At 42.0% G+C, this 27,390-nt stretch overlaps 1 protein-coding gene across 2 annotated transcripts in view; it reads right to left on the bottom strand.

The window, feature by feature from the left end:
• The window catches only part of COPB1 (COPI coat complex subunit beta 1), a 721,336-nt gene that overhangs the window by 299,763 nt on the left and 394,183 nt on the right, over positions 1–27,390 (bottom strand). For both annotated transcript variants that reach the window (XM_044082795.1, XM_044082796.1), the window contains exon 15: positions 1,308–1,535. In XM_044082795.1, the coding sequence (XP_043938730.1) occupies positions 1,308–1,535 (228 nt within the window). The remainder of the gene's footprint in view (positions 1–1,307; positions 1,536–27,390) is intronic.

Raw genomic sequence — 27,390 nt, 5'->3', positions numbered from 1 at the left:
ATGTCCACAAGAATCTTCACTGTACTTCCATCTTACCTTCAAACTTATTAGAGCTTTTTCTGAGCCACTTCCCTTTTATAAAATTTGTTGGTAGTTGGTGGTAGTGTTGGGTTGAAAAGCAATTAACCAAGTAGGGCCTGCAGTTCATTCAGTAAAGAATGGACAGACTACATGGTGTTACAGCTGCTCAGTTCAAATCTACAATATAAAATACTGGACACAGGGAACAACCTGAGATCTGATAATGTAACACACCACCCTCCTAACATTGTTAAAGGCAGAGCAGATAATACTCCAGTTCTACAGCTTCAGCAGGTGACAGTCAAACACAAACCAAGTCAAACCATTCTGTTTGCTGCTGATACAGAAATGTCATCCAAAGCTCATACTAAGAATTTAAATGGAAGAAAGAACAACGGTCTTCCTTGTTCCTCTGAACTTCAGATATGAGACTGAAGGCAAATTACCACCATCCCTTCCTTGTAAAAAAAAAAAAAGTGGATAAGATACATCCATGCTTTATGTATGACACCAGGTTCATCACTGAGGAAACAATGAACCAGACCAGCCAACTGATAAACCTCAAAAGATTCAAATCCAAAAACAGTGTTTGAAGATCCTGTTGATAAGATACAAAGCAGTGCAACATTTTATCAACTTTATGGAACAGATCAAAAAGGTCCTATTTCATAATCTCAAAAATGTCATGATAAAGATGTGCAATGCCAAAAGAAAACTAAAAGGTATTATGAAGTCAATAAATTCATATAAAAAATGCATTTCTAGGTTGATAACAGAAAAATGACAAAAACTTAAAAAAACATATGTTCACATAACTGCAAGAGATTACAGATTTGAAGAGTTGAAACTAAATCTGCTTCAGGACAGCTGTGAATTTCTGATTTCTAAAAATACCACTGAGATCACCTTGGAAAAAGACCACACTGCTGAACTTTCTGGACCTTATTGGGGCCAAATACCTTAAATTCACATAGTCTGATTAAATAGTAAAGAGCACAATTATGACATGAAAGTAAAGAATGCTTGGCAAGGCTGCTGCCTTTAGAGGACAGTAAACTGCTGGTGAGTGGCAGAAACCTTCTAAAGTTCATGTGGACCTCACACAACTTCAATTCAGAGGAATGGATCAAGGTGTTTGTACATTTCAGCACAGCACTACTGCACATGCATGCAAGAAAGTCTTGAATTCACTCACTGAAACACATCAGCTATGAAGACTGATTACATACAGTACTAAGTTAAAGCAGGTTTTCTTTGATTTACTACTAAAAGCCAAGAACTCTCACCTTTTGGGACAGTTTTTCTTCTTCTAACTTTGCTGCCAGCATGTGAGATAAGGACTGCCTGCACTCTCTGTTAAAAATGTCATTCATCAAAGGAGAACACTCAGACAGGACCTTCAGACACAAGGAGATGCGATCAACATCATCATCTGTAATAGGCTTCTTAGGCAGAGAAGACTTCCCCAAGTGCAGAATGGTGGCCATGATCAGCATTGCTTCAGCAATAAAAGACTGTAATAAAAACATAAAAAAGTAAGTACACTGTACAACAATACATAAAAAGACACACACAAAATAATCCATGTATTAAGCATGCTACTCAAGAATAATGAGTGAAATAAATCAAAAATGTGATGACCACATAGTGCTGATGAAAGCATGCTTATGTGAGACACTCACTTAACAGTGCATCTTTAAGGTGACGTCACTAACAGTAAATCACGACATTTGGGTTCACTCATCGGCTGAAATATACTGGTGCAGACACTTCTTCAGTAGCAGTTTTATTTTAAATGAAGGTCAACAATGGTCTCAAGCCAGAAGAGGTATAGCATAAGGTATTGTATAAACAGTACTGACAAGTACCCCTGTCAGTTCTTTGAGGCCAAATAAAACTGCAGAGAGATGTGTGCTTGTGCAGACAAAACCATTTCCTATTGCAAAGAACAAAGCAAATAATTTCAGCATTTCACACTAATATTAAGAACAGTAAATATGTGAAACGTACATAGCATTTTTTACCCAAAGCAAGGGGGGAAAATGATGGGTAGCTTTACTGTTGCAGTGACATCTGAAATATCTGCTGTTACAATGAGTTCTCCAAACAAATGTGCATCTTTCTTCATGAAGGGACAGTATTAACAATAAATTACAGCACCACAGGTTGAACTATAACTTTGAAAACTGAAATAAACAAGCAGGACAGACAACCAGTGTGAGACATGATCAAAGAAAATGTATATAAAGATATTGAGCGTAAGAGCAAACAATTTTACTGATACATAAGATGTATCAGGAGTAAAGACATACAAATTGACAAAGTGTGTAGATTCTAAAATTAATTCTTTGACACAACTGATTACATATATATTTATAAAATGTTATGCAAAGCAGTTTAGCTCCACAAAAGAAATGAAAAATTGTCTTAACATCCAGGTAACATAATAGTAAAATCAAATAATTGTATTGGAAAAGAACTAGACAATACTGGACCCAAGCAAAGCACAGGGAGGACACAGAATTAGTAAAAATGACCTGAGAATACCTCAGCATAAACGGACAGTACCATTTCATCGCTTACTCACTAGGTCATTTAAATAAGGGGAAATTCCTCAAGACTAGAGACATGAACATGTTAAACCTACCTTTAAGGGAAAGGGGAGTAGGCCAAACCCAGAGTCATACAGACATACAGCTTTACTTTCATGTTGTGGAAAAAAAATTGAGAAGATTATTTTGGATAAATTGTCAGAACTGGAAAGGATGGAACTTGACACCATATATCACAGCATGCATATGTCGAAAATTGATCTATAACCCCCTATAACATGGCTTTCTATAGCAATATAGTAACAGGTGTAAATGAAAAATTGTCCTGTGATGTAATTTCTATAGACAATTTCAGCATTTGATAAGGTCATACACAAAACAGTGATCAATAAATTAGAGCAACTTGGTGCTGATGTACTCTTGATAAGACAGCTGCATGACTTACACATAGGACATGGCAAATATCACACAGCAACGGGAAAGGTGAAATTCTACGTTAGGGTATCCCACAGGGTCCTGTCCTAGGTCCACACTAGTTTAGGTTACAGCTTTCAGATCTAAGTCGTGTTTTAACTGTTATTAATCTCTATTAATTCTAGTTTCTGTTAAGCAGTGGACATTGTAGTGACTTCATAATTTTTTACTTGCTGGGAAGCACCTAGTGTGTTTACAGAGTGGATCTTTTTCATTTGAGGTGTTCTACAACTGTATGCAGATGACTTGAAACATGCATTACGGATAGGTCATATGTCTGCAAATGAACATGACTAAATTGACCATTTGATCATCTGGGCAAAGGAGAACAACATGCTGATTAGTACATCAAAAAAGTACAGCTGTGTACACTTACCATAAATGTAGATGTTCGAGTGTATTCACTGTTGCAGTCATCACCTGTGGGTTATCCCTGCTGTGGTAGCCCTCGGCCGGCCCGAATACCCGAGTCAATGTTTTTCTGCTTTGGCTACTGTCACTTGCTGCCTGATGTCAGGTCGTCAGTGCTATAAAGGAAGGCAGACGAGGCCATCACATCAGTTTTTCTTGCCCTAACCAGGCAGAGGCCGAAGTAAATATGGTAAAGGTGGCCCTGGTGGCTAAAAGCCACTGTTAGAAATTTATCTCCCCAAAGAATAAAGACATTAGGGGGAAGGAGGTTGGGAAACCAGGACTGCAACAGTGAATACAGTTGAACATCTACATTTATGGTAAGTGTACACAACTGTACTATGTTTTAGTGTTTCACTGTTGCAGTCATCATCTATGGAAGGATCCCCAAAGCTGAGGAGAAGGGTGGTAGGATTAGTAAGAGACCTATGAATGGGTCAGCATGCCCTGCAGAACTGCAGAAGCAAACCCTCCCCTAGCCTTAGAAAATAGAGGTAGGTGGTAATGTTTGGTAAAGGTATGGACAAAAGTCCAGGTGGCAGCTTCCAGGATGTCTCTGGTGGGAGCTTCTCTGCAGAATGCTGTGGAAGTAGAGGCTGCCCTAGTGGAATGGGTTCGAATAGACTTGGGGGGGGGTCCCATGCAATCTATAGCAGAAATGGTTACAGTGTGATATCCATTTGAAAATGGTTTATTTGGAAATGGGCTTCCCCTCTGCCCCTGGGGCAAAGCTGACAAGTAGTTGGTCTGTTTTCCCGAAGGATTTAGTACAGTCCATATAGTGTCTGATGCTATCTGTGTATGTCTAGTGAGTGCAGAATTCTTTCCCCCTTGTTTTGAGGGTTAGGAAAGAAGGTGGGTAGATGTATGGCCTGGTTGAGAGTTACATTAGATACCACCTTGGGCAGAAAGGAGGGATTTGTCCTCAGGGAGACCCTGTCTGCATGGAAGATGATAAAGGGCTCAATGCCCATCAGTGCCTGAAGTTCTGAAACCCTTCTGGCTGAGGTGATAGATACCTCTCCTGGAAGACTGCTTTTTTTCCTAGCTTAGTTCTGCTGAAGCAGCAGGTTCAAAGGGTGGTAAGGTTAGTTTTTCCAAAACATAATTGAGGTCCCAGGCTGGAGTGGGTGGCCTTCTGGGAGGTTGGATATTAAAAGCCTCTCTGAGGAATTGTTTAATCAAAGAATGGGAGAACAGGAGCTGTTTTGTATCAAAATGAGCTGAAATGGCTGATGTGTGGATTTTAATAGAGGAGAAGGAGAGGCCACCATTAAGTAGCTCTGCTAGGTAATCCAGGCTAAGAGGGATGGAAGGTTCTGACGTACTGCCCCCTCTGGACTGGCTCGAGGAGCAGAATCTTTTCCATTTTCCTGTGTAGGATTTTCTGGTGCTGGGCCTTCTGGCTTCTGTGATAATGTCAGACCTGTTTGCTTAACAAGGGCCCCTTGTTTGCCTTTAGAGTATTAGCCATGCTGATAGTTTGAGAGTCTGCAAGTCTGGGTGCAGCACCACCCCCCCCACCTGAGTTAAGAGGTCTGAAATCAGGGGAAGCTGCCTGGGAGGCTGTAAGGTCAGGCTGCACAATAGGGGGTACCAATGTTATCTGGGCCAATCTGGAGCAACGAGGATGGCCTTTGGTCTCTCCTCCCTTACTTTGATCAGTACCTTGGGAATGAGAGGCAGAGTAGGGAATGCGCACACAGACAGGGTGTTCCAGGGGAAGTTCAAGGCGTCCACCTTCCACGCTACGTGTTGACACTTCCTGGTACAGAATTTTTTCAGCTGATGGTTGCGGTGCGAAGCAAAGAGATCCACCTCCGGAGTCCCCTACAGTTGAGTGATTTCCAAAAAGATTTTTCTGTGGAATTGCCATTCATGGGGGTCCAGTAAGTTTCTGCTTAAGTGGTCCGGCCAGGGTGTTGTTGATCCCTGGTAGGTATTGGGCTATCAGGTGTAGCTCTATGGAAAAGGCTGTCAGCCAGAGGTTCATGGCTAGCCTACACAGAGGGTAAGATTGGGTCCCTCCCTGTTTGTTGATGTACCACATAACTGTGGTGTTGTCTGTTTTGATAAGGAGAAACCCGGGCTTGCGATGGGGTTTGAAGGATGTCAGAGCCTTTTGTACTGCCATCATTTCCTTCTGGTTGATGTGTAAGGGAAGGTGCTGGGCATCCCAAAGACCTTGGGTGCACCTGCCTTCTGGGTGAGCACCCCCAAGCTATGTCTGAGGCATCGGCCAAGTGTACTAATTGGTTCTCGGAGACTGCAGTTAATGCATGGAACAGACTAGCAAATTACTTTAAAGGAAGTTTAGACATTTTTAAAAACAACCTGGACTCTTACTATAGAGAAGTAACTGTTTTGGTATATTGGCAAGTTAGAAGGGCATTATTGCCGATAACTGAAATATATGCATGCTTGTAAGGATAAGTACAGTTACAAGATGTCCTGCAGTAGACCTTTGACAAAGCCTGTCCTGTCTCTAGATTCAAGTCTGCAATGCTGGAGAAATGTAAGACAGTTATCTAAGTTACTACTATTAGAACATCCTAAGTGGAAATGTTTCTAATATGCTGCAGGACCTTGAAGTATTTTCTGTACTTACAAGATGCAGTGTAATGGCCTAGCCACTTAGTATTTGTTCTGAAAACAGGTATGCCTTCTTGTTTTTTCCTTCTTAAAGGATACAAACAGTTGATCTCTTTTTCTGAAAGAATGAGTCCTTCTAGGGAGTATCTAAAATATTAAAATGTTTTCAGCATTTGGGTAGTTAGGGAACAAAAGAAGTTATGTACTCACCATAACGTTCCATCTGAGTAGTTGTATTTCATTTGTCTTCAACCTGTGGGTATTCGAATCCAGATCGGATCCGAGACGGCCGCATCACTAGCATCTGATCCGAGCTCCAAGCTCCTTCCTTACCCATAATGCCCCTCTGTCTCCTTCCTTCCCTCAGATCGAATTTGTTGCATCAGAAAACATAAGCCCGATCCAAAAAGACCTCACCACTAAAGGCTCCTACAAATCTAAGCCAAGCATAACCAAGACAGTCAATAGTGTGCACCTCTCCCACATACCAGGATAGGATAATAGTGATAAGGTCAGGGGGAAGGAGGGGAAAATAGCTGAAGACAAATGAAGTACAACTACTCAGATGGAATGTTATGGTGAGTACATAACTTCTTTATCTAAAGTAATTTACTTCATTTGGTCTTCAACCTGTGGACAGAGTCCCCAGCTACCAACATCTGTGTGGCCCTCATGGAAGGATATTTTGGAGCACAGCAGAGCCAAAGGATGCCCTTCTCCTGGATACAATGTCCAATTTGTAATGGAATATGAAGGTATGAGATGAGGACCAAGTAGCTGCAGGATAACTGTCATCCAGCGACACTCTACACCAGAAGGCCGCTGAAGATGCCACAGACCTAGTGGAATGGGCTTTAATCTGACCCAGAGGGGAAATTCCTTTATCAGAATATGCCCAGATGATACATTGGGATATCCAGCAAACAATGGTGACTTTAGAAATTGGTTTGCCTAGGAACGGTTTGGAATAGGACACAAACAGTTGGTCTGATTTATGGAAGAATTTGGTTGTGTGTAAATAAAACCTCAGTTGTCTATGTACATCCAACAAATTTAACTTGCATTCACCTTTGTTTTGGAAATTTGGAAAGAAAACAGGAAGACTGATTGTTTGATTAATATCGATTTCCAAAGCCACTTTAGAAAGAAAGGAAGGATTAGTGCGCAGGGAAACCCTATCCTTATGAAAGCCAATGTAAGGAACTTTAATGGACAAGGCTTGAAGTTCCGATACCCTCCTGGCAGAAGTGATAGCCACCAAAAAAGCAGTTTTCCAAGAAAGGAACTGTAAATCTACTGATGCCGTTGGCTCAAAGGAAGGGGAGACTAGAGCTTGCAGAACAAAGGTGAGATCCCAGGAAGGTGTTGGATCTTTCACTGGGGGTTGTAACAGAAAAGTTCCTTTAAAGAAGGTCTTACAAAGTCTGGAAGAAGCTAAGGAAGCCATGTTTTCCCCCACATAGAAGTTAGAGAGGTCAACCAGCTGGACTTTAACAGCAGAAGAACTAGCACCTTGGTGAAATATACCAGACAGAAATGCCCAAATAGCCGGAACCGGAGACGTAAAGGGATCTAAGCTCCATTGAGAAGCCCAAAAAGAGAAGCGTTTCCATTTGTTATGATATATCTTTCTGGAAGAAGACTTGTGAGCTACCACCAGAATGGTTTTAACCGGAGAGGATAAACCGAGAGTCCTAATCATTACTGGCACAGTTTCAGACTGTCCAGGTCTGGGTGAGGAATCCCCAAGGGGTGAGAAATGAGATCTGGGACAGGATTCAAGATCCATGGTGGAACTACTAGGTGAGACCAAAGTGAGGGGAACCAGACTTGGCGAGGCCAGAATGGGGCAATGAGGATTACTGTGCTCCCCAGCCTGAGAGCTTTCTGAAAAACTTCGTAATGAGAGGTAATGGAGGGTAAGCATAAAGACCACCAGGAGGCCAAACATGAACTAGTGTGTCTCTAGGGACTACCCCCTGAGGGGGGTTCAGAGCAAAGAACTCGCTGCATTTCGTGTTGGAAGGAGATGCAAAGAGATCGCAGCAAGGCCGACCCCACTGTTGGAAGACCTGTTCCGCTACTGACGGATTCAGAGACCACTTGTAAGGCATCAGAATAGCCCTTGCTGATCCTGTCTGCCAGAATGTTGGACCATCCCAGAATGCGAGTTGCCACCAGAAAGCGGACGGTGGAAACCACGCATTCCCAAACTCTCATGGCTTCTCAACAAATGGGGTAGGATCTGGTTCCGCCCTACATAGTGATATACCAAACTAGTGACATGTTGTCTGACTGAATAGCAATAGTCCCTACAGGAAGATAGGCATGAAGGGCTCGCAATGCTAGGAGAACCTGATATGCAAATTGGTCTCTGAAGGGGACCACGTGCCTTGGACTGTCCTTCCTAAGCAATGCCCCCCCCCCCTACCCTAGCTGGAAGGCATCCGTGGTCACTGTGGTTGTAGGAAAGGATGGAAGAAAGGGATGTCCCTGGACATGCTCCAAGGAGAGAGTCCACCAGAGAAGTGACTCCCTGCTAGCTTGGGATATATGTATCGGATGGGACAAAGGTAGGTCCAGAAGGGACCATTGAACCACTAACATCCACTGTAGGGCTCTCATGTGAAGATGTGCGAAGGGTAGAAGATTGATAGTGGCTGCCATGGAACCCAGGGCCTGCAGAACTGTTTCCGGTGAGAATGAAGAATTAAAAAGACATGAAGATTCAGATCGTTTACCCTTTCTGGGGTGAGATAAGACTTTAATTTGTATGGTGTCTAGCTTAGCTCCAATGAAGTCTAAGCTTTGAACTGGAGTCAGTGACGATTTGCTGAGGTTGACTGTAATGCCCAGTCTGTTTGCTAGAAGAAGGAATTAATCCCTGGCATGGCATAGTAGACGCCTGGTAGGAGCAGAAAGGAGCCAATCGTCCAGGTAGGGATAGACCTGGATTCCCTGAAGCCTCAGGTGGGCCGCTACCACCGCCATGACATTGGTGAACACCCTGGGGGCTGTGATGAGACCAAAGGGTAGGACCCTGAACTGATAATGATTAGCCCCTAGCCAGAAGTGAAGAAACCTGCAGGAGTGCCTGTTCATTTTTATATGATAGTACACGTCCTGGAGGTCATTCAGGCACATCCAATCTTCTGCTTGCAGGTAAGGCAGAATGGACTGAAGTGTGACCATCCAGAATTTCTCCTTGGCTACTGACAGATTTTGAGTGGAAAGATCCAGAATGCGTCTTAGGTCCCCCATTTTCTTTGGCACTAAAAAGAACCTGGAATAGGTGTCCAATCCAGATTGGTCTTGGGGGACGGGTTGGATGGCTCATTTTCTTAGCAGCTTTTCTATCTCCAGTGCTGCTTCCTCCCTTTATGCAGGTGGAATGTCTGGGAGGAGTTTTCGTGGGGGAGGTGGATCCACAAACGGGATGAAGTAGCCTCTGGATATGATTTGTAACACCCAATGGTCTGTTGTAATGGACTCCCAAACCACTGGATGTAAAGAAAGACGGCCCCCGACTCTCTCCAGAGATGAGCAGTCAGGCAACCCCTCAGGGCTACTGCATGGGTCTGTCCGAGAATGGTTCTCGAGACCCTAAGTTCTTCAGACCCCCTCTGCCTCTGGGCCGGTGTCTATCGTAATCCCCTCTGCCTCTGCGGGAAGAAGAGTCCTGAATGTCCCAGGAGAACTGAGATTTCCAGAACCACATCTTCTTTGCCCCTCACTGATTCCTTGAGTAGGATCTCTGAGGGGTGGAGAAGTGGATCCCAACAGCAGACAGTGTCTTCCCATCCTTCTCACTCTGGACTAGAGTCTCTCGCATGGACTTCCCAAACAGGGAAGAACCATCATAGGGGTCATTAGCAAATGATGCCTTGAAGGATTCTGAAAATTGACAGAGCCGGAGCCAGGTGTGACACCTCATGGCAACGCAGGACCCGGCCACCAGCTCCTTCCGCGGCATGGGAAAAGAGGTGCATGGACGTATTCGCAACTGCTTTCAGAGTGGCCATGCATGCAGAGAACATCTTCTTGCCCCCTTCTGATGTGGGCTCTAGGGACGACTCAGAGACTTCCTTGACTAAGTCACACTGTAGTCAGATGACGTGCGCCATGTAATTCAGCATCCTTATGGTGAAGGTTGTTGAAGCATAGACTCGCTTCTCCAGACGACCATCGTCCTCAACTCACGGTCAGGAAGATGGACCGGAGAGCTCTTTCTTGGTGGCAGCTGCCACCACCATAGCATCTGAGGACCCCTTACTCCAGCTGGTCCTGTCTGGTAGGGGACTAAAAAGTATGTCTGGCCTTTTTGGAATATGCTCCACAGTGTCCAGTTCCTTCCATGCTCTACAGGTGATTAGGTTCACCAGTGGATCTGCAGGAGGGACATCCAGTAGGTAGGTGGGCCTGTGCCGAATGCCTCTAGGAATACTGACTCGTTCAGGGTTGGTTTTTGGGTGGACCACCCTCCCTCTTTGGTGTAGGAGTTCCATGATGTCTCCAAAGGAAACATACTCGGGGGGGGGGGACCTGGGGGAACCTTCCCCCTTCCTCCAAGTCAGTGTCATCCATGAGGGACTCTGGGGAGGAGTCCAAGTGCCTCCTTTCACATGTCAGTTTGTGAGGAGCCTCATCAGTGGGACTCTCGGGGGGGGACGGGGACTCACAAATGTCTGGCTACTCCCTAGTGGATGCTCCCTGAGACGACAGGAAGGTGGGAGCCATACCCAGAATCAAGGGAGTTGGGGCAGATTCTGAAGAGGAAATGGTCAGAGGTATCGACCCACTCAAGAGGACCCTCTACACCACGTCAAATGCCGAAGGAGAGCAGACATCCTGGAAAGCAAGTAAGGGAGCTGCTCCCCTCGGATCCAACGGGGGAGTCAGAGCCGAGCCTGCAGGAGCAGAGATACCAAGGGGGAGGCTGCGCTCCGGCAAACTCGATCCGACAGAACCCCCTCGGATCTGACGCCGAGGCTACAGCCCCAACAGCTCGGATCCAACCCAATCAGATCAGACATGCTCAAGGCAATGGCCAGCATCCAGGTACAGGGTACAGTTGGCACCGACCTCCCGACCTTGAGAACTCTCGGATCCAAAGACTCCAAAATCAAGGGTCAGATCGGAGAAGGAGCTATGGGGGTGAAAAAGGGCTGTAAGCTCCCCGCTCCGGAGGGAGAGGGGGCTGGCAAGACTCCCATCTGGATCTGGGGGCAGATGAACTTCCACATCATGCTGTCCTTCTCTGACTCACTCAAGCTGCTGGTGGAACGTGAGGAGGAAGCCACTGACACCGTCTGGGAGTGCCGGTGAGGGGAGGCTCTGGATGGTGGCCTAAATACCTCTGGCGCCAGGGAAAACCTGGGTGAATGGAGCCGAGAGAAGTACTGAGCCTAGGAGGGGTCCTAGACTTTGAAGGAGGCCCCAGAGCCAAGCGGTCCAGGGACCACTTTCTAGGTCTGTCCTTATGACACTTTTCCCCATCCGCAGGCCTCAAGACGGGAGGTTGAGTTTCAGAGACCTGGGAAGGGGCAGAAACGGTAGTAGAAGTCATAGTCGTAGTAGCGGGGACAGCTGTCCCCGAAGCAGGCAGTAGTTCTTTCATCATTAGTTTAGCCCTCCTGTCCTTGAGAGCTCTAGGATTGAAGCCCGCACAAAAAAAGCAGGCTATATCTAGGTGGGCCACTCCTAAAACACACTACAGAGTATGACCATCCGCTGGAGAGAGCTTATGGTCACACTCTGCATATTTTCTGAAGACAAGCTTGGGGTTCTCAGCTATGCCCAGAAGGAAGCTCAACACACACAAACCCACACACACGCTTACTTACTGAAGGGATAGAGGAAGGCCAAGGAAGGGACAACACTAAATGATAAACTCTAAACTTTTTTTTTGTTTTAACAACCAACGACCAATGCGAGGTAGGGGTGGTTGAAAAAGGGAGATAGGGAATCCTACTCTAACACTAAAGGGAAAAAGTATCACTTACCCAAATAAATTGCCTGGAGATCAGGACCACGATGCTTAGCTTTTCAGCGGCAAACGAGACCTGAAAGAAGGAAGGAGACAGAGGGGCATTATGAGTAAGGGGAGGAGCTTGGCGCTCAGATCAGATGCTAGTGATGCAGTCTCGGATCCGATCCTGATACGAATACCCACATGTTGAAGACCAAATGAAGTAAACTACTTCAGATTAACCAATTAAAATGACTAGTTTAACAAAACAGCACACACTATCTGGTATAAAGCAATGATTAGTCTCTAGTGATACTTTCACAACATGGAAGATGGGGTATGAAGGTTTGCATATTAATGCTAAATCAGAAGCCCTCCTGCCTGACATGACTGCCACTGACAAAAGCTGTTTTTAAGACTTGCATGTCCACAGAGTCCCCTGTTTTAGAGAGAGACAAGTTTAACTTCTCTTAACATCATAAGTGCCAGGAAGGAAAGGTTTGTCTTCTTAGTGGTCTCATGTATAAGATTCCTTTACGATCCCCTACACAGAAGAATTTGTTGTTACAAGAGGGAAAACAGGATACAGGTATACATGCTGAGACTGTAGGAATATAAACCCTCACGAAAAAACATGGCATATCAGCGTAACAAATATGACTAGCATAGTCAGATAATTATGGATATGAAATATTCAGAAGAATCAGACCCTGAAACACAAATATTCATCTCTCCCACTTCAGAAGACATGTTTTTTCTAATGTTGGGTTCCCTGACCACTTTAGGACAATTTAAAACTTCTGAGGTAAATCCACTGTACAAAATTAAAATTGTATCTTCAAGGCTAAGTTTATAGATTTTAGACTTGGGTGAGGCACCTTGTCTTGATACAGAATCCAGTCTGGAGGAGTAGCTGTAAACCATGGTGGCAGAGTACTGAAGCTAAAAAGACAGAAAACCATAGCTGTCTTGCACAAAATACAACCATGAAATTCAAACATGCTCTACCCTATCTAGGTTTTAGCACAGCATTTTGAGTCAAAGAAAATTGAGTAAAAGTGTACATCAGATGAGAAGTCTAAGCGAAACAAAAAGCAGTCAAACTCCAAGATATGTAGCTCTGAAGGCAGAAGCAAAAGGTTGGCAAGCTTTTTATTCCCTTGAAAAGTATATATGTACCCCTGGCATGTGTCATTGTCGGACTACATGAAAAAGTACTGCAGGATTCAGTTGTAATTTCATGAGCTAGCGGTTATCTACCTCCTGAAGAAATCTAGCATAACACTTTCCTGACTTAGGACACAGTATGCAGGAAACACTTAAGCCTCAGTAAGAAGTTGAGATCCCTCATAAAATCCTCAAAAGCTAGTTATGAAAATAAAATCGCCAAAGATTCCAAAGACAACCACAAGGCATTCTATAGTTATGTCAAAAATCTAAATGGCAATGCTCAGATCTGCTCTGAGTTACAACAGAATGGCATTAAATATACTGATCCCAAGGATATTGCCAATATCCTGGCAGATCGATTTAGTGCCAACTTCACCCCACTCTCACCCCCTAAAGGGCCCATCTCAATACCATAAGATTGCCAAATTCCGATAATAATGGCCACACAGGTAGAAACCGCACTCTCCAAAGCTAAGAATATAGCATCCATGGGACCAGATGACATCCCAGGCTGTGTACTACATGAACTACAAAATGAACTGGCACCTCACCTAAGTGTCATGTTTAATCATAGCCTCACCTCAGGCTTCGTGCCCACTGAGTGGCGCACAGCTACAGTTATCCCGCTCCACAAGGGAGGATCCACCTTGGATCCCGGGAACTACCGTCCCATCAGTCTGACAAGCCTGATTTGCAAGGGCATGGAACGCATTATCATGGAACTTATAAACAAAGACACTGGTAACCTTCAAACACTAGACCCCACCCAGTTTGGGTTTGTGAAGGGCCGATCTTGTCTCCTGAATCTGACTGACTTCTTCGAATCAGTCTCCAGAGCTGTGAACGAGGGTAAGGCAGTCCACACAGCCTATCTGGACCTCACCAAGGCCTTTGACACCATTCCCCATTCTGGAATCATAGATAAACTTACTAAGCTGGCATAAATCCCTACGTCACTCGATGGGTTGCTAACTGGCTTACTGACAGAACCCAGACAGTAAAAGTAGCCGACTCCAAATCCAGCTCCAGACAAGTGACAAGTGGAGTACCTCAGGGTTCAGTCCTGGGACCACTCTTGTTTGGCATCTACTTCTCTGAAGTACAGGCCAACACTAATGGACTCTGGCTAACAAAGTTTGCAGATGACTGCAAACTGGGAGCCATTATTGAATCCCCAAATGATGTGGATATTCTACAAAAGGGCCTTACAGAAACAGATGCCTGGTGCCAGAGCCATGGGCTCAAGATTAATGTCAAGAAATGTATAGTTATCCCCTTTGGAAAAAAATATGTACCCATGAATTACCACAGAGGTGGCTGGACACTAAACATCGAAAGTGTGATGAGAGATTTAGGGACACAGGTGGACAGTGGTCTCACTTTCGATAACCACATTGCCACAACAGTCAGGAAATCCTTCTATGTGGCACACCTCATCACTAAGGGCTTTTCATCCAGAAAAAAAGAGGTCATTCTCCCACTGTACTCATCCCTCATTAGACCAATTATAGGGTATAATGCCCCGTTTGGTATGTACCTCACAAGACATCTGCATCAGCTTGAAAGGCCACAGAAATACCTCACTAAAAGAATCACAGGCCTAAAGTAGATGCCATATACTGACCGTCTAAAAAAAACTCCAGCTACACTCTGTGGCATATCATCTACTCAGAGGTGATCTCTGCTTAACATACAAGGCCATGTCAAACCCTGAGCTGTTGGACATGCTCCACTTAAAGAAATCCCAATCCCTCAGAGCCACACACTCCAGGGATCTAAACCTTGTCATCACAATGAACAAAACATGCTGGAGGGATAGGTTCCTGACCCAGAGACTCCCCATACTCTGGAATAGACTGCCCATACATACCAAGCAGAGTGCCTCTTTGGCCCTCTTCAAAAGGAACCTTGACGATTGGATGGGGGATAGGAAATTCACCCCGGGGAACATGTCAGTCACCCTGCTAGACAGGGGCCTGGAGAAGTAAATATTGTGGGAAGAAATATCCAGGGAATTGTTATGGCTAGGCTTGCATAGGCCCTAGGGCCGATAGCCTAGTACCAACCTATGAACCTATAAGACTGTGTTCAACTGCCTAGTCACACAGACCGTGCTTCTTTGCATAACTGACAAGATCCTATGCCCCCCTTCATAGGTTCACAGGTGTATACTAGGCCAACGACCACTAGGACCTTTATAAGCCTAGCCATTCAACCCAAATGTGTCCCACAAGTTATAGGTTTTTAATGTTTATATAGGGGTGACTGTTGGTTATGACATGCCTCTGTACATCAGCGACACAGGTGTTAGACCAGGGGTGGATTTTTGATTTCCCATTCAGTGGTTCAAGTTACACTTAAATAGGGTCTGCCTTCGCTTGTAGATGTAGTACAACACTGCTACATTATCAGTCTCACTGCAAAGTGATCCCAGAAGAGAACTGTATTGAAAGCTTCCACTGCTCTTGTAGTTCTCTTCATCTCCTTCAGGAAGAGGTAGAAAGATCTTTACTGATGAGTTCAATAGTGTCCATGAGACATCCTCAGGGTGTGCCAACCTCCATATGCATAATCGAAGGAGTGTGCTGACAAATGCTGCATTACTGGAGGAGGAGCTAAATGATTCCCTTTACTAGGATGAGAGTATTCTGTAACTACAGAAATTCATCCTTTATTGAACTCAATACAGGAATCATCATCTCAAAATATAAACAGAATGTCACTTAAGCTTGGAGTGGTCAGTCTCTCACAAGATGATATACCACAGAACTATGAAATGCTGTCTCGCTGTGATTTCTGATTTAGAAAAAAGTCGTTGTATTACATTCTCTATTTCTCCCTGCTACTTGTTAGACATTCATCAGAACTGAATTTAATACTTCTCCCAAGAAAAACAGACTGCACTGTACAAAGGGTAGATTTCTTATACTTTGAAGCAAGATCCAGTAGCTAGGACAGATGCAAATATCCCACGGTATTGAAGTTTTAGCACTTTGTTTAAATGACCACCAGACACCAAGGTAAGGAAACATGGTGATCTGATGTTTCCTGAGGTGGGAAAACATCAGACTAATAAGGTTAATACGTTTATAGAGATAAATATTTGGTACATACTCTGGTGGGTTGCGGATAAAACAAATGGGAGAATTCCAGGCTAGAAGGAGGAGCCATCTGGAATACTGATTATTTTCTGTTAAGCATCCTGCATGTCTAAGGTTGTCATAAACAAATTCTGCTTCATAAAAAGCAAAATGATGTTCATAGTTACCATTTCTGACCTTCTCTTTTTGAGGGCAAAGTCAATGAGAGCTGGTAATTCAAATTCATTACTGGCCTCCATATTTCGTCCTCCTCTAGAAACAGAAATATGGGACTAGAAACAACATTAAATAGAAGCATGACTCTTAAGTAGTTTGGTGTCCATCTTCTGTTTGAACTGCTGCATTAAACGTACAGCATCCTGAATCTGACAGTTGATGAATGCAGTAATTCATGAAATCTAGCCCTCCTATCTGAAATAATAATATACCAAGCTGTTTGATAATGCAGACTGCCATCCAAGGGTACAGGAGAAGGGGAAAGATACATCCATGCAGTAATCACCAGTATTTTCTTTGATACTTTTCCTTTCCTGCAGTACTTGAGGTGGAAAGTGATTGATACCTTCCCAACAAACTTTCAAATGGAAACAGTATCCTGTAAACTTCCTCTTACTTGTATGAAAACAAACAGCAAACCTGTGGTGGGATGTATAGAGCAAATGCTTAAACTGCAGGCCTCATCTTTCTTTTTCTCTTCAGGTCACCAAAAAGATCACCTGCTGCCTTCCCAAAAAGGCCATCTGTGACAAGGGCATCAAATATCTGCACTTCCACCCTCAAAGGATATGCTCTGGTTTTCAACCATGCAAGTCTCCTTAGAACAACCCCAGAGCTGGATGCTCTAGAAGATGCCTACAGTGAATCATAAGCACACTTAAGAATATGGACTGAATTTTTTCTGAAGCTGAATTTAACTATTACCATTTGTCCCTGGCAGGTAATGTTCATATACATTCCTGCATCAGTTTCTATACTGAGATCTATCTGACATCGTGCACCACGTTTAATTTTCTGCTTTTACTTGTGAAGTTATTATATAGAAATACATTTCTGCCACATCTTTTCATTAACCACAATTCACAACCAAATGGCAATAAAGCTAATAAAACTGAACTTCGCTGTTGTTAGGAAGTTGAAAGGAAGTTAACAGCTGGGTCTACCTTTCAAAGGAGCAGTCCTCTCTTGAAAGGAAAGGAATACAGTAGCAGAGTCTATCTTCTGATTATACAGGCCTGATGAACAAGTTAGCTACCTCTTCTGCAGAAGTTGAAATGCCTAGGGTCACATCTTTTAAAAGCAACTGGAAAGACCACAGAGCTTTGTAACTAAAAAGATCACAGACTTAAAAGACATGAATTACCAAAAAAGACTGGATGATTTACCTATATAACTTAACTCAGTTACATACAGACTCCTTACAGACAAGCTATGTCTTTCCTTATAGGGTTACAAGGGATGTCTGGTACAAACTTCCTTAAAAAAAAAAATAAATAAATAAATAAATAAAGCGTTGGACAACTTGATGGATATTCAGAAATTCACAAGTTTGACAAGGATCAACTCCTGGTTGTACCCCCTCCAAGTATTTTTATCTGCCACTGCCAGAGCACTATTAACCCATCTCCAATAGGCCATGTGTGTTTTTTTGACTTAAGCCTTAACCCCACTCCTGGCGGTTGACATCATCCCAAAAATAAGCAGCAGCTTCAGCACATTACTTCTCACTGAACTCTTTCCTATAAACTGTCAGAAATCTATTAAACATTAATACCTGCAATGACATACATAACTGTGTTGACGGAAAGGATAGTTATAAATGGGTAACAACCTAACACTGATTAAGAAACTTCTAGCACTACTGACGAAAATTTGTATAATGAGCCATTTATCAAATGCAAACTGTTGGTGCCGACAAGGGGATCACACTGAGGGAAGTCAGATCCAGGACCACTAGCTTCAAAGGGCTGACTGTAGAAGTAGACATAAGAAAAGGGGCAGTAGGCCCAGTTCTCTCAACCCTCACAGTGGATGGGGGGGGGGGATGATCCCCAAGTCAATCTGGGCCTTCAGAAATATCCACACCTTCCTGTCCAAATCAGCTTCCCTAAGGTTAGGCGTGGATCTAGACCTAGAGGAAGTCAAAGATGACTTTAACAAGCCATTCCAGGGGGTTTGTTCAAATCCTGGAACCTAATGGGGAAGACTGGACCTGAGCACATGAAGGCTCTAGCAAGAATGCCAGACCCAGGATGACAGCTAGAAAAAGTTATCGGTACCAACACAGCATTAGTGCAGCAGCCAGTAGCGAGCTCTGCACTTCTGAAATTCAGGATTGATGTGGTTCTGATGTCTGTGCTGAAAGATCCAGAGATCAGGACTAGGGAGGTACCAAAGCTAGATCCAAAGAAGGCACTGAAGGAAAGTGCTTTGGGGCCTTCTGGACTGGATCAACAGAGGCTGAGAACTCAGCCAATCACCAAGTGATTTCCTTTTCTTTTTGTTTCCCTTTTTCCTTATCTTATCTTCCCTCTTGTCTTTTACTATCTCTACACTTACCTTTGTTTTTATCTTTCTTCCCTTTCTCCTGATGTTTCCTAGCTGGAGGGGGAGAACCAATAGAAGATTCTGTCAAGGAAAAGGCAGGGAAGGGCCCCTTCATCAGTAACTTGGCAGGTCTATTAGCCAAGGCCTTAACCCCAAGACAGGCACAGGCATCATGGTCTTGGTCCAGATTAACTACTCTTAAACAGTATACACACCATTAGAATCTTATGGGGCATCTTGTGACAGCAGTTAACACATTCATATGGAAATCAGAAGTCTTCTCAGACTTCTGCCAGAAAAACATCAACACTATAGAAAATGTACATCACAGAAGCCCACAAAAATTTACCAACTCCTAACACACAAAGGCAAACTAACCAAAGCCAACAAAGAGCAACCATTAAAAGGAAACCCCAAGGGGAATGATAAGCACATTAGGAAAATACAGACACAGTAGAAAACAGCCTCTAGGCCTAACCACAGAGCAGCTATGCAGAAGAGAGAAATCCCAAAGGACAGGGGGAGGAGAAATACTCTAAAGCTAGGTAAATACAGTACCACAAAAGGCTATAAACACTATAAAACACCAGAAAAATTATTATCACAAACAGAGCTCAAAAGACCACACCCTTCACAGAAGAGAAGCAATAATGAGATCTGAGGAGACTAAGGAATGCAAAGCATTATGGCAGGGAATTTGGAGCTTCTGAGCCAAAAGTCTGAAATTCCAGACTTGGATCCGATTAGATCAAATAACCCACAGGTTGAAGCGGATGAAAGTGAATGCTGGAACAGAAAGTTTTCTAACGTTTTGCAGATAAATAACAATAAAATGAACCATAAGGGAAGGAAGGAATTTAACAGTTTTATGTAATGCCAGAGTGAATGAATGTTAAAAACTTAACGTGTATAGTGCATGAAAGTTCAGTAGTGCAAACAAAGTTTCCATAATAGATGTTCTAAAAGATCACTGTTGCAGTAGCCCAAGCTATTTGGATCTTACCCTCTGACCAGACAGCATTCAAAGTTTTACAGCACCTTCCACATGGTCTTTCAGAGATTGAGGGGTGCTCCATATAAAACACAGAGCGCCAATTTGTTCAGACCTTTTTGCCTAGAAACAAGGGAGGCATGAGCCCCGAACGGATGACTGGAAACAAACACCCAGCAATAAACTATATCTATAAAGGTATATACACATAACCCTGGCAATACAAGAAAAAGAAAAAAAAAAGCCAAAATAAAGGTGCAGCACAGACAGAAAACAGCTACTGCAACAGTGATCTATTAGAAAATCTACTGTTAAGTTTACTTACACAATTGTACTGTCTAACATTCAGTTCACTGCTGCAGTAGCTTAAGCAGTTTGGATCAATTACCACAGCTTAGAAACTAAGAAGAGAGAAGCCCCTGGAGAATGTGCCCAGCAAAGTGTATGCTGGACCTGAAAAAAGGATTATAGTTTGTAGTGCTTTGTAAATGTATGCAAAAAGGACAAAGTTGCTCTCTCTAGAAGACTTCTAAAGTCTCCCCCTTTCCAGAAAGCCACCAAAGAAGCGAAAGCCTTTGTGGGATGGAACCTAACCTCAACTGTAAGTGTCTTACTATTGTGATTATAACAAAAAGCAATAGCATGAGATATCCATCAGGAAATAGTCTGCTTTGATACGGATTGTCCTTTCCTCTTACTTTCATATGAGAGAGACAGCTGATCAGCTTTCCCGAAGGCTTGAGTTTTGTATATGTAGTACCAGAGTTGCCTGTAGACATTTATAGTGAGAATAATCTTTTTTCCCTTGTTCTTAAATTCAGGGAAGAAGACAGGGAACTTAATAGTCTGTCTCAAACTAAACTTGACACCACTTTAGGCATAAAAAAGGCTTTATTCTAAAAAAAAAAAAAAAAAAAAAACTCAAATATTTTCCTAGCAGAAGTCAGAACAATGAGTAAAAGTCTTCCACGTTAAGAATCTCAAATCATCCAGATGAGCTGGTTCAAATAGAAAAACAGTAAGCTTCTCAAGTACAAGGTTAAGATCCCAAGGAAAAGCCACCCATTTCATAGGTGAACACACATGGATTACCACTTTCAAAAACTGTTTCACTTCAAAATAGTTGGGGGGGGGTCCTATGGGCAGACAAGCAAAAATGGCAGACAAATTAACCTGGACAAAGGAACAAGAAAGGCCAGAGAACAGTAACTCACACAAATCAAGAACAAAAGGCAGCTGGGCCTGAAAAGTATCCATGTTCTTGGACTGGCACCAACTAGAAACTCTTTCCAGTTTCACATATGGAGTTTTCTAGAAATCTAGAAATTATTTTTTTATTTTTTTACATCCTTAAGTACCTGCTGCACATCATCACTCATGCAGTGAGTTGAAGCATTTTCAGGTTGGGGTATATCAAACAAACCCTGTCTTGTGCAAGCAAATCCAGTCTCTGGAGAAGACTGTGGCAATTGCCTTTGGCCAGATTGAAAAAAAATGAGAATCACTGTTGCCTGTGTCAAAAGGCAGTCAACACTAACATTTTTGGAGTCTCCTTCTGAATCTTTAGAAAAAACCCTAGATATTAGTGGAAAGGGTGGAAAAGCACAAAGGAACATTCAGGTCCATGGGATTGAGAAGGCATCTGTCTTCAGTCCTGATTGCAAGGAGTCCTGGATCAGAATTTCATTACTTGTCTGTTCTGAGAAGATGCAAATAAATCAATTTGAGGTGCTCACAGCTGGATCAATTCTTGGAAGACAAGGATGAAGTTTCCATTCATTGTGGATGTGCGGTAGTCCTGCTTAGCTTGTCTGCACTCATGCTTTGCTCTGATGGGTGTATGAAGCCTGAAGAGTTAAAGAAGGCTCAGCTGCTATCTCAGCACGTCTGCAGTGGGTGTATGATCTACACACACACACACACACACACACACACACACACACACACACACACACACACACACACACTTTCTGTATTAATCACTGTGGTATTGTTTGTGTAGACTTGCAGAGGTCCTGAGGACTAGGAATAATTTAAGGCTTTCAAACAATTGATCACGATTAACATCTCTCTGGCATTTATATGCTTCTGTCTACCCTGATGGTTGCAGAGACCTTACACTTTCACTTCTTTGAAGACCATTGTCCATGCTAGGTTTAATTATCTATAGTGACAGACTGGAGAGAAGCCAGAAGAAAGCATTGGAAATCTAGATTGTAAGAGATCTGGTCTACCCACCACAGAATCTTCCTTCTTACAAATCTTAGGCAGGGATTTAAAAAGATAAAAGGTGAAGATGCTAAGTTCAGACTGACCTGAGGTACCACTAAATTCTCCTTATGTGGAATCTCACCAGAAGATGCATGACAATTCTGGATGACATGTACCCAGATATCCTGAGACATTCTCCTGCAGACACAGAAACTTAGGAAGTGGTAATATCTCTATTTTTTCTGGAGGAAGAAAGATTCTGCCCTGGAAGAACCTATCAGACATCCCCAGAATGCAATTCTTTGAGAACTGATGAAAGAAGTTCTTTGTAAGCTGGTTTAATAACCCAGACTGAGTATAAGATTGGATTGTGAACAGTTGCTAAAGGTTCCTGCCAGCCTGAGAATCAGTCTGCAAACATATGACAATTATTTAAATATGGAAAGATGTGAATTCCTTGAAGTCTGCAAATAGTGGGGCTAGTAGAGACTGTATGAAAACTCTTGGTGTGTTGGAAAGTGAACACGGTAAGACAAAGAACTGCTAAAGTAAGCCAGACACAGAAAAGCTTAAAAATGTCTTGGTAATGAGAATGTGATGAGATGAGCATCCTTCAAGTCTAGCTTTACCATAAAAGCTAGAGAAAGTAACAGGGAATGAAGGGGAAAGCATTATGAACTTTGGAATCTTAACAAAAAGATTTAGAAAGGACAGGTCCAGCACAGACCTGCAGGATCCTTCCTTGTTTGCTACTAGAAAAATTCTTCAATAAAAGCCTTTGCTCATCTGACAGGGGAGTACTGATTCTATTACTCCCTGAACCATTATATGATGCAAAATGTGATGAAACAAAGACTTGGTTTACACAGCAAGGAGAAATGCTCTGGAAAAAGGGGATGGATTCCCAGTGCCAAGAGTACCCCAACTGAAATACATTTTAAAGCCACAATATGGTATCACAATGGAAGATAAAGCATCGGCAATAAGTAAAGGTTGCCAGTGTGTGAACAGGCACACTGTCATGCTGACTGGCAGGGCTATCTGTGATTTTAGAGACTTTTCCTTTCTTTTTGTAGGCTTCTTGCCATTACTTTGTTAAACTCCTGTTTAATGGCTCCTTCCTACTTAAACTGCACACTGAAAAGGAAACTGAGGAGGAAAAAAATGTTTTGCTTAAAAAAGGAGGGCTGAAATATTTGTGCCACTCAATGAATCAAAATTTCCCTTTCATCGCGCTTCTTGAGCATCTCGGATATAGAAGGATCAAAATGAGCTTCCTTGTCTAAAGGAGAATTTAAAATTTCCACATTATGAATCCAAACCAACCTTGTCATTAATCACTCAGAAGCAGGAGCATTAAAGGGAGAATCAGCATCATTACAACCACACGAGGAAGCACACGTTACAGAGGCATGCAAAGAGTTTTACCTCAGAAGCTGTCAAAAGATGAAAAATAAATACTTTAACATATAGCTTGACGGTTAAAAAGTCTGAAAGATAAATTAGCAGAAGAATAGTTTCTTACTCAACCTGGCAGAATGCTTTCTCATCTTTGTCAGAGGAAATAGGTTTAGTAGCAGATGCATGTTAAAGAATGTTTTAGATAGAGAAACTGCTACTGGATCTACTTTAGGGTTGGAAAACAAGCACTTACAAGTCTGAGGTATCCAGTATAACCTATCAGACTTCCTTGGGGCAGGAAGTTGCTTATAAGGCCAACTAGAAACAGTCTGAAAAGCATTCTCTACAGCAGGCAAAACAAGGTTAGGAGTATCCAAATGTAAGAAATCATAGGCTTTCCATTCAATAAGAACTTCATTCTGCCCCCACTAAAAACCACCTTCAAGCTTACAGTCTCAGAAAAAAGATGAAAACTTCAACAGGAAACTCTGAAGTCATGTTCTCCTCGCAATCAGACTGTTGAGAATGAAAAGACATTCATAAAAGTACACTCATCCCCCTGCTTTTGCAAAAGCTACATTTTGCAATATAAACAGCAGCTTTGCTAATACAAACAAATCTATTCATGGACGCACGACTAGATCATGAAACAACTTTGTTTGCATAATCCACTGGTATAAATACGATAAAGTTTGCTGTTCCCAAAATCTACTTCCATATGTTCATATTTCAAATGGGCTTTCAGATTTCTTGCCTTATCAATAAAGAGTAGCACATTTCCATTCTGTTCAACACATCTGATTGTTCAAAAATTACTTAATGGCTACAAAAATTCAAACATGTAACAAATCTGTTTGGGGGACAAGGAATTCAGGATTGCTAAAGACAGGCTTAGACTTATGGGAGTCTTAGGGGATGGGGCATGTTAGATTTCAAACTGTATGCTTTGGTTTCTTCTACATCTGAATGAGAAGCGGAACTCAAGGAGAGGAAAAGTAAGGAAATGAAAGGTGGCACAAATGATAGTTTAAAAAAGAATTGGAATGGACTACTTAAGAGTACTGAAATATATGCTTTTCAAATTATGGAAAAGATGCGGGTCAAGAGGTGATCATACTAAACAGTCTAAGTTGGATATATATAATAATCCAGTTGTTAGGTTGGTAAGCCACAAAGTATATTTCAAATGAAGTATGTTTGACAAAGTGGTAAAAAAGGGGATTAAGGAGTTGGAAATGTTTGTTTCTGTGAATAAAATAAGATTGACAGGTGGCTATTCCTACCTTGAGAGGGCATTTGAGGGATAAAAATGTACCTTACCCAAGTCACAGTGGCTGAAATCAGAAGAAATGAAGGTAGGGTTTTGACTTGCAGTGTAACTTTATGGGTACAAAATGAAACACAGACATTAAAACAACTATGGAGGTTAGATGCAGGGTAAACTGTAGAAGGTTTTGCACTGCCATAAACACAGTCAGGCAATAAAGATGGAAACATTCTTCCAGACCAACTGGAGAGAAATTTAAGAAAGGTCAGTAATGTAACATCAGTTCCAGCAGCATGGGATCCAACCGATGTGCATACTGCATTGATGGATTTGAATTGAAACTGGCACAGCTAAGCAGATTAGAGAAGAAAGAAGAAGGTAAATGCTAGACATATGGTAATGGTGCTGAAAGTATGGGCTTGTATGTTTTGAGACTATGCAAAGATTAAGGAACTGTGGAGGGATGTGCATCACAGAATGAAAGGGTGTATTTCAAATGTAAGTTCTGAGACACTTTAAGTCTGTAATATTTGAGATAAGAGAGAAGAGACATGGAGGCCAAAGAGACAGCCAAGCTATGCTATAAGGTCAGGAACAATACAACAAAAGGAAGAAAAGGATAGATGAACTGAAGGGTTTGTAAGGCTAGCGAGTACAACTTAATGGCCTACAGGTTAGTAATAAAAGCTCAGCAGACAGACAGACAAGAGAAACACAATATCTGTATTAGATGGAATAAGGTCATATGTAGGCAAAGAGAAACAGGAATGAAAGATTTAGGGTGAAGCTTACCCAGTACATATTCTGCTTCACCTCGCTCTTTATAAATCCAGCTATGATATGTTATCATATATTATGCTAAGAAGCCTGTGTTAAAAATGTTAGTACAACAAACAGTGACTTTGGCTTAGGACGGATAAAGCCCAGACTATAAACCAGCTGACAAGAGCTCAAGTAGCAGCCTGGATACCTGCTGGAGCCGATTTGTGGTGGTAGAGGGGAGTATCTTATATGGCTCACCTTTCCCAGGGGATATTTTAATCATTTTATCCAACGGTATAGTAAATTAGAAAATACCTACTAGAGTGAAGCAGAGACAATCATATTAAACCTTTTCACACTCTCCCATACCATCTTGCTATCATAACCTCTTCTACAAAAAATTCTAATTGCCTTTCATAATTATTAAACCCCTTTCTAGACAATGAAATTGAAGGAAATATGAATTATAACATCAAAACGAAAGTGCATAGGAAGTCTGAAAGTAGGAACGAATTCCTGCATGGACATAGTTGTCACCCCCCCCCAATACTTTGTAGGCTCTACTCTATGGGGAATTTTTAAGACTGCGTAGGTTATGTAGTGATGATAGGGAGTTTGATAGTGAGTTATGAGAGGCAATTAGAATGTTTAGTAGAAGAGGTTATGACAGCAAGATATTATGGGAGAGTGTGAACAGGTTGAGTATGACTGATCAGAAAAATATCTGAACCATTAAAGAAGGGAATTTCCCTATGTTTGAGCAGGCTGGAAAGGAACAAATATTTTTTGTCACCAAATATAGCTCATTTAGTACGAAGCTGTTAAGAGTTAGTAAATTTTTACTGTTTTTTTTTTTTTTGTGGTGCAACATAAAGACTTGATAAATATATTAGAGAAAAAGCCACGTATCTGGTATAAGTGGGGTAGGAGTAGTGGTGACAGGTTAGTTTATGGAAAATTTGTTGCACCACTAGAAGGTATGAGTAGGGAGATTAGTTTTAAAGGAATGATCCCTTGTAGAAAATTTTCCTGTAGCAGTTTTGATCAATGTGGAGAAGTATGAGGTTCAGGGGAACTTTAAGTGTGACAGTGTGGGGGGTGGTTTATACACTTAAGTGTCCATGTGAAAAGTTGTATATTGGTGACAGTAAAAGGACATTTGCAACAAGAATAAAATAACATATTAGGGATATAAAAATGTAAAATACAGAGAGTCCAGTGGCTATGCATTTTAAAGTCTGACACAATAGTAGTGTTGAGGGACTTAAAATAACAGTTTTAGACCAAATACACTTTCAGCCATGTGATGAAGTTAATATAAAAAATAAACTGCTTCAGAAAGTATTTTCATTTTGAAGCCTGATGCACGGTCTCCCAAAGGGTTAAATGTGGAATGCAATTGGAGAATGTTAATTTAACTGTTTAATTAACTGACTGATTGACATAATGGATGGTCATGTAATTTGTATATTTGTATAATGAGTGGATTTTTAGTGAAATGTTACACTCTGTAAAGGCTGTTAAAGCCAAGGCGCTAGAAAGCTTTTAAAGTGTTTTATTTTATTTATTTATTTTTTTTATAATAAAAGACTTTTTGGATTCCTGGCCTACAGATTTGTGGTTTGCTGTTATTGGTTTTCTTGCTATTGTGGTTGATGAGTATCAAGCATTAAGACTCCAAAATAATCTGGTAACTACAACTCATGCAGAAACACTTGCCTTAAAGAAGTCTAATACATCAGTCACTAGAGACATGGAAAATAAATGAAGTTTTAAATTCATAACCTTCCAAGTCTCTGAACCACTACCAATACCAATATTGTTTATTAAAATCACTATAAGAGCCAATACCAATATTGTTTATTAAAATCACTATAAGAGCCCCACAAGTACAGAAACTGGAAGCAGTCGTCCTGATCCTTAAA

The sequence above is a fragment of the Protopterus annectens genome, chromosome 9.part0 (assembly GCF_019279795.1).
Source record: "Protopterus annectens isolate FY-2018-M chromosome 9.part0, PAN1.0, whole genome shotgun sequence".
Taxonomy (NCBI): Eukaryota; Metazoa; Chordata; order Ceratodontiformes; family Protopteridae; genus Protopterus; species Protopterus annectens.
Note: the sequence above shows the minus strand (reverse complement) of the source record. Positions and strands in the feature narration are given on the sequence as shown.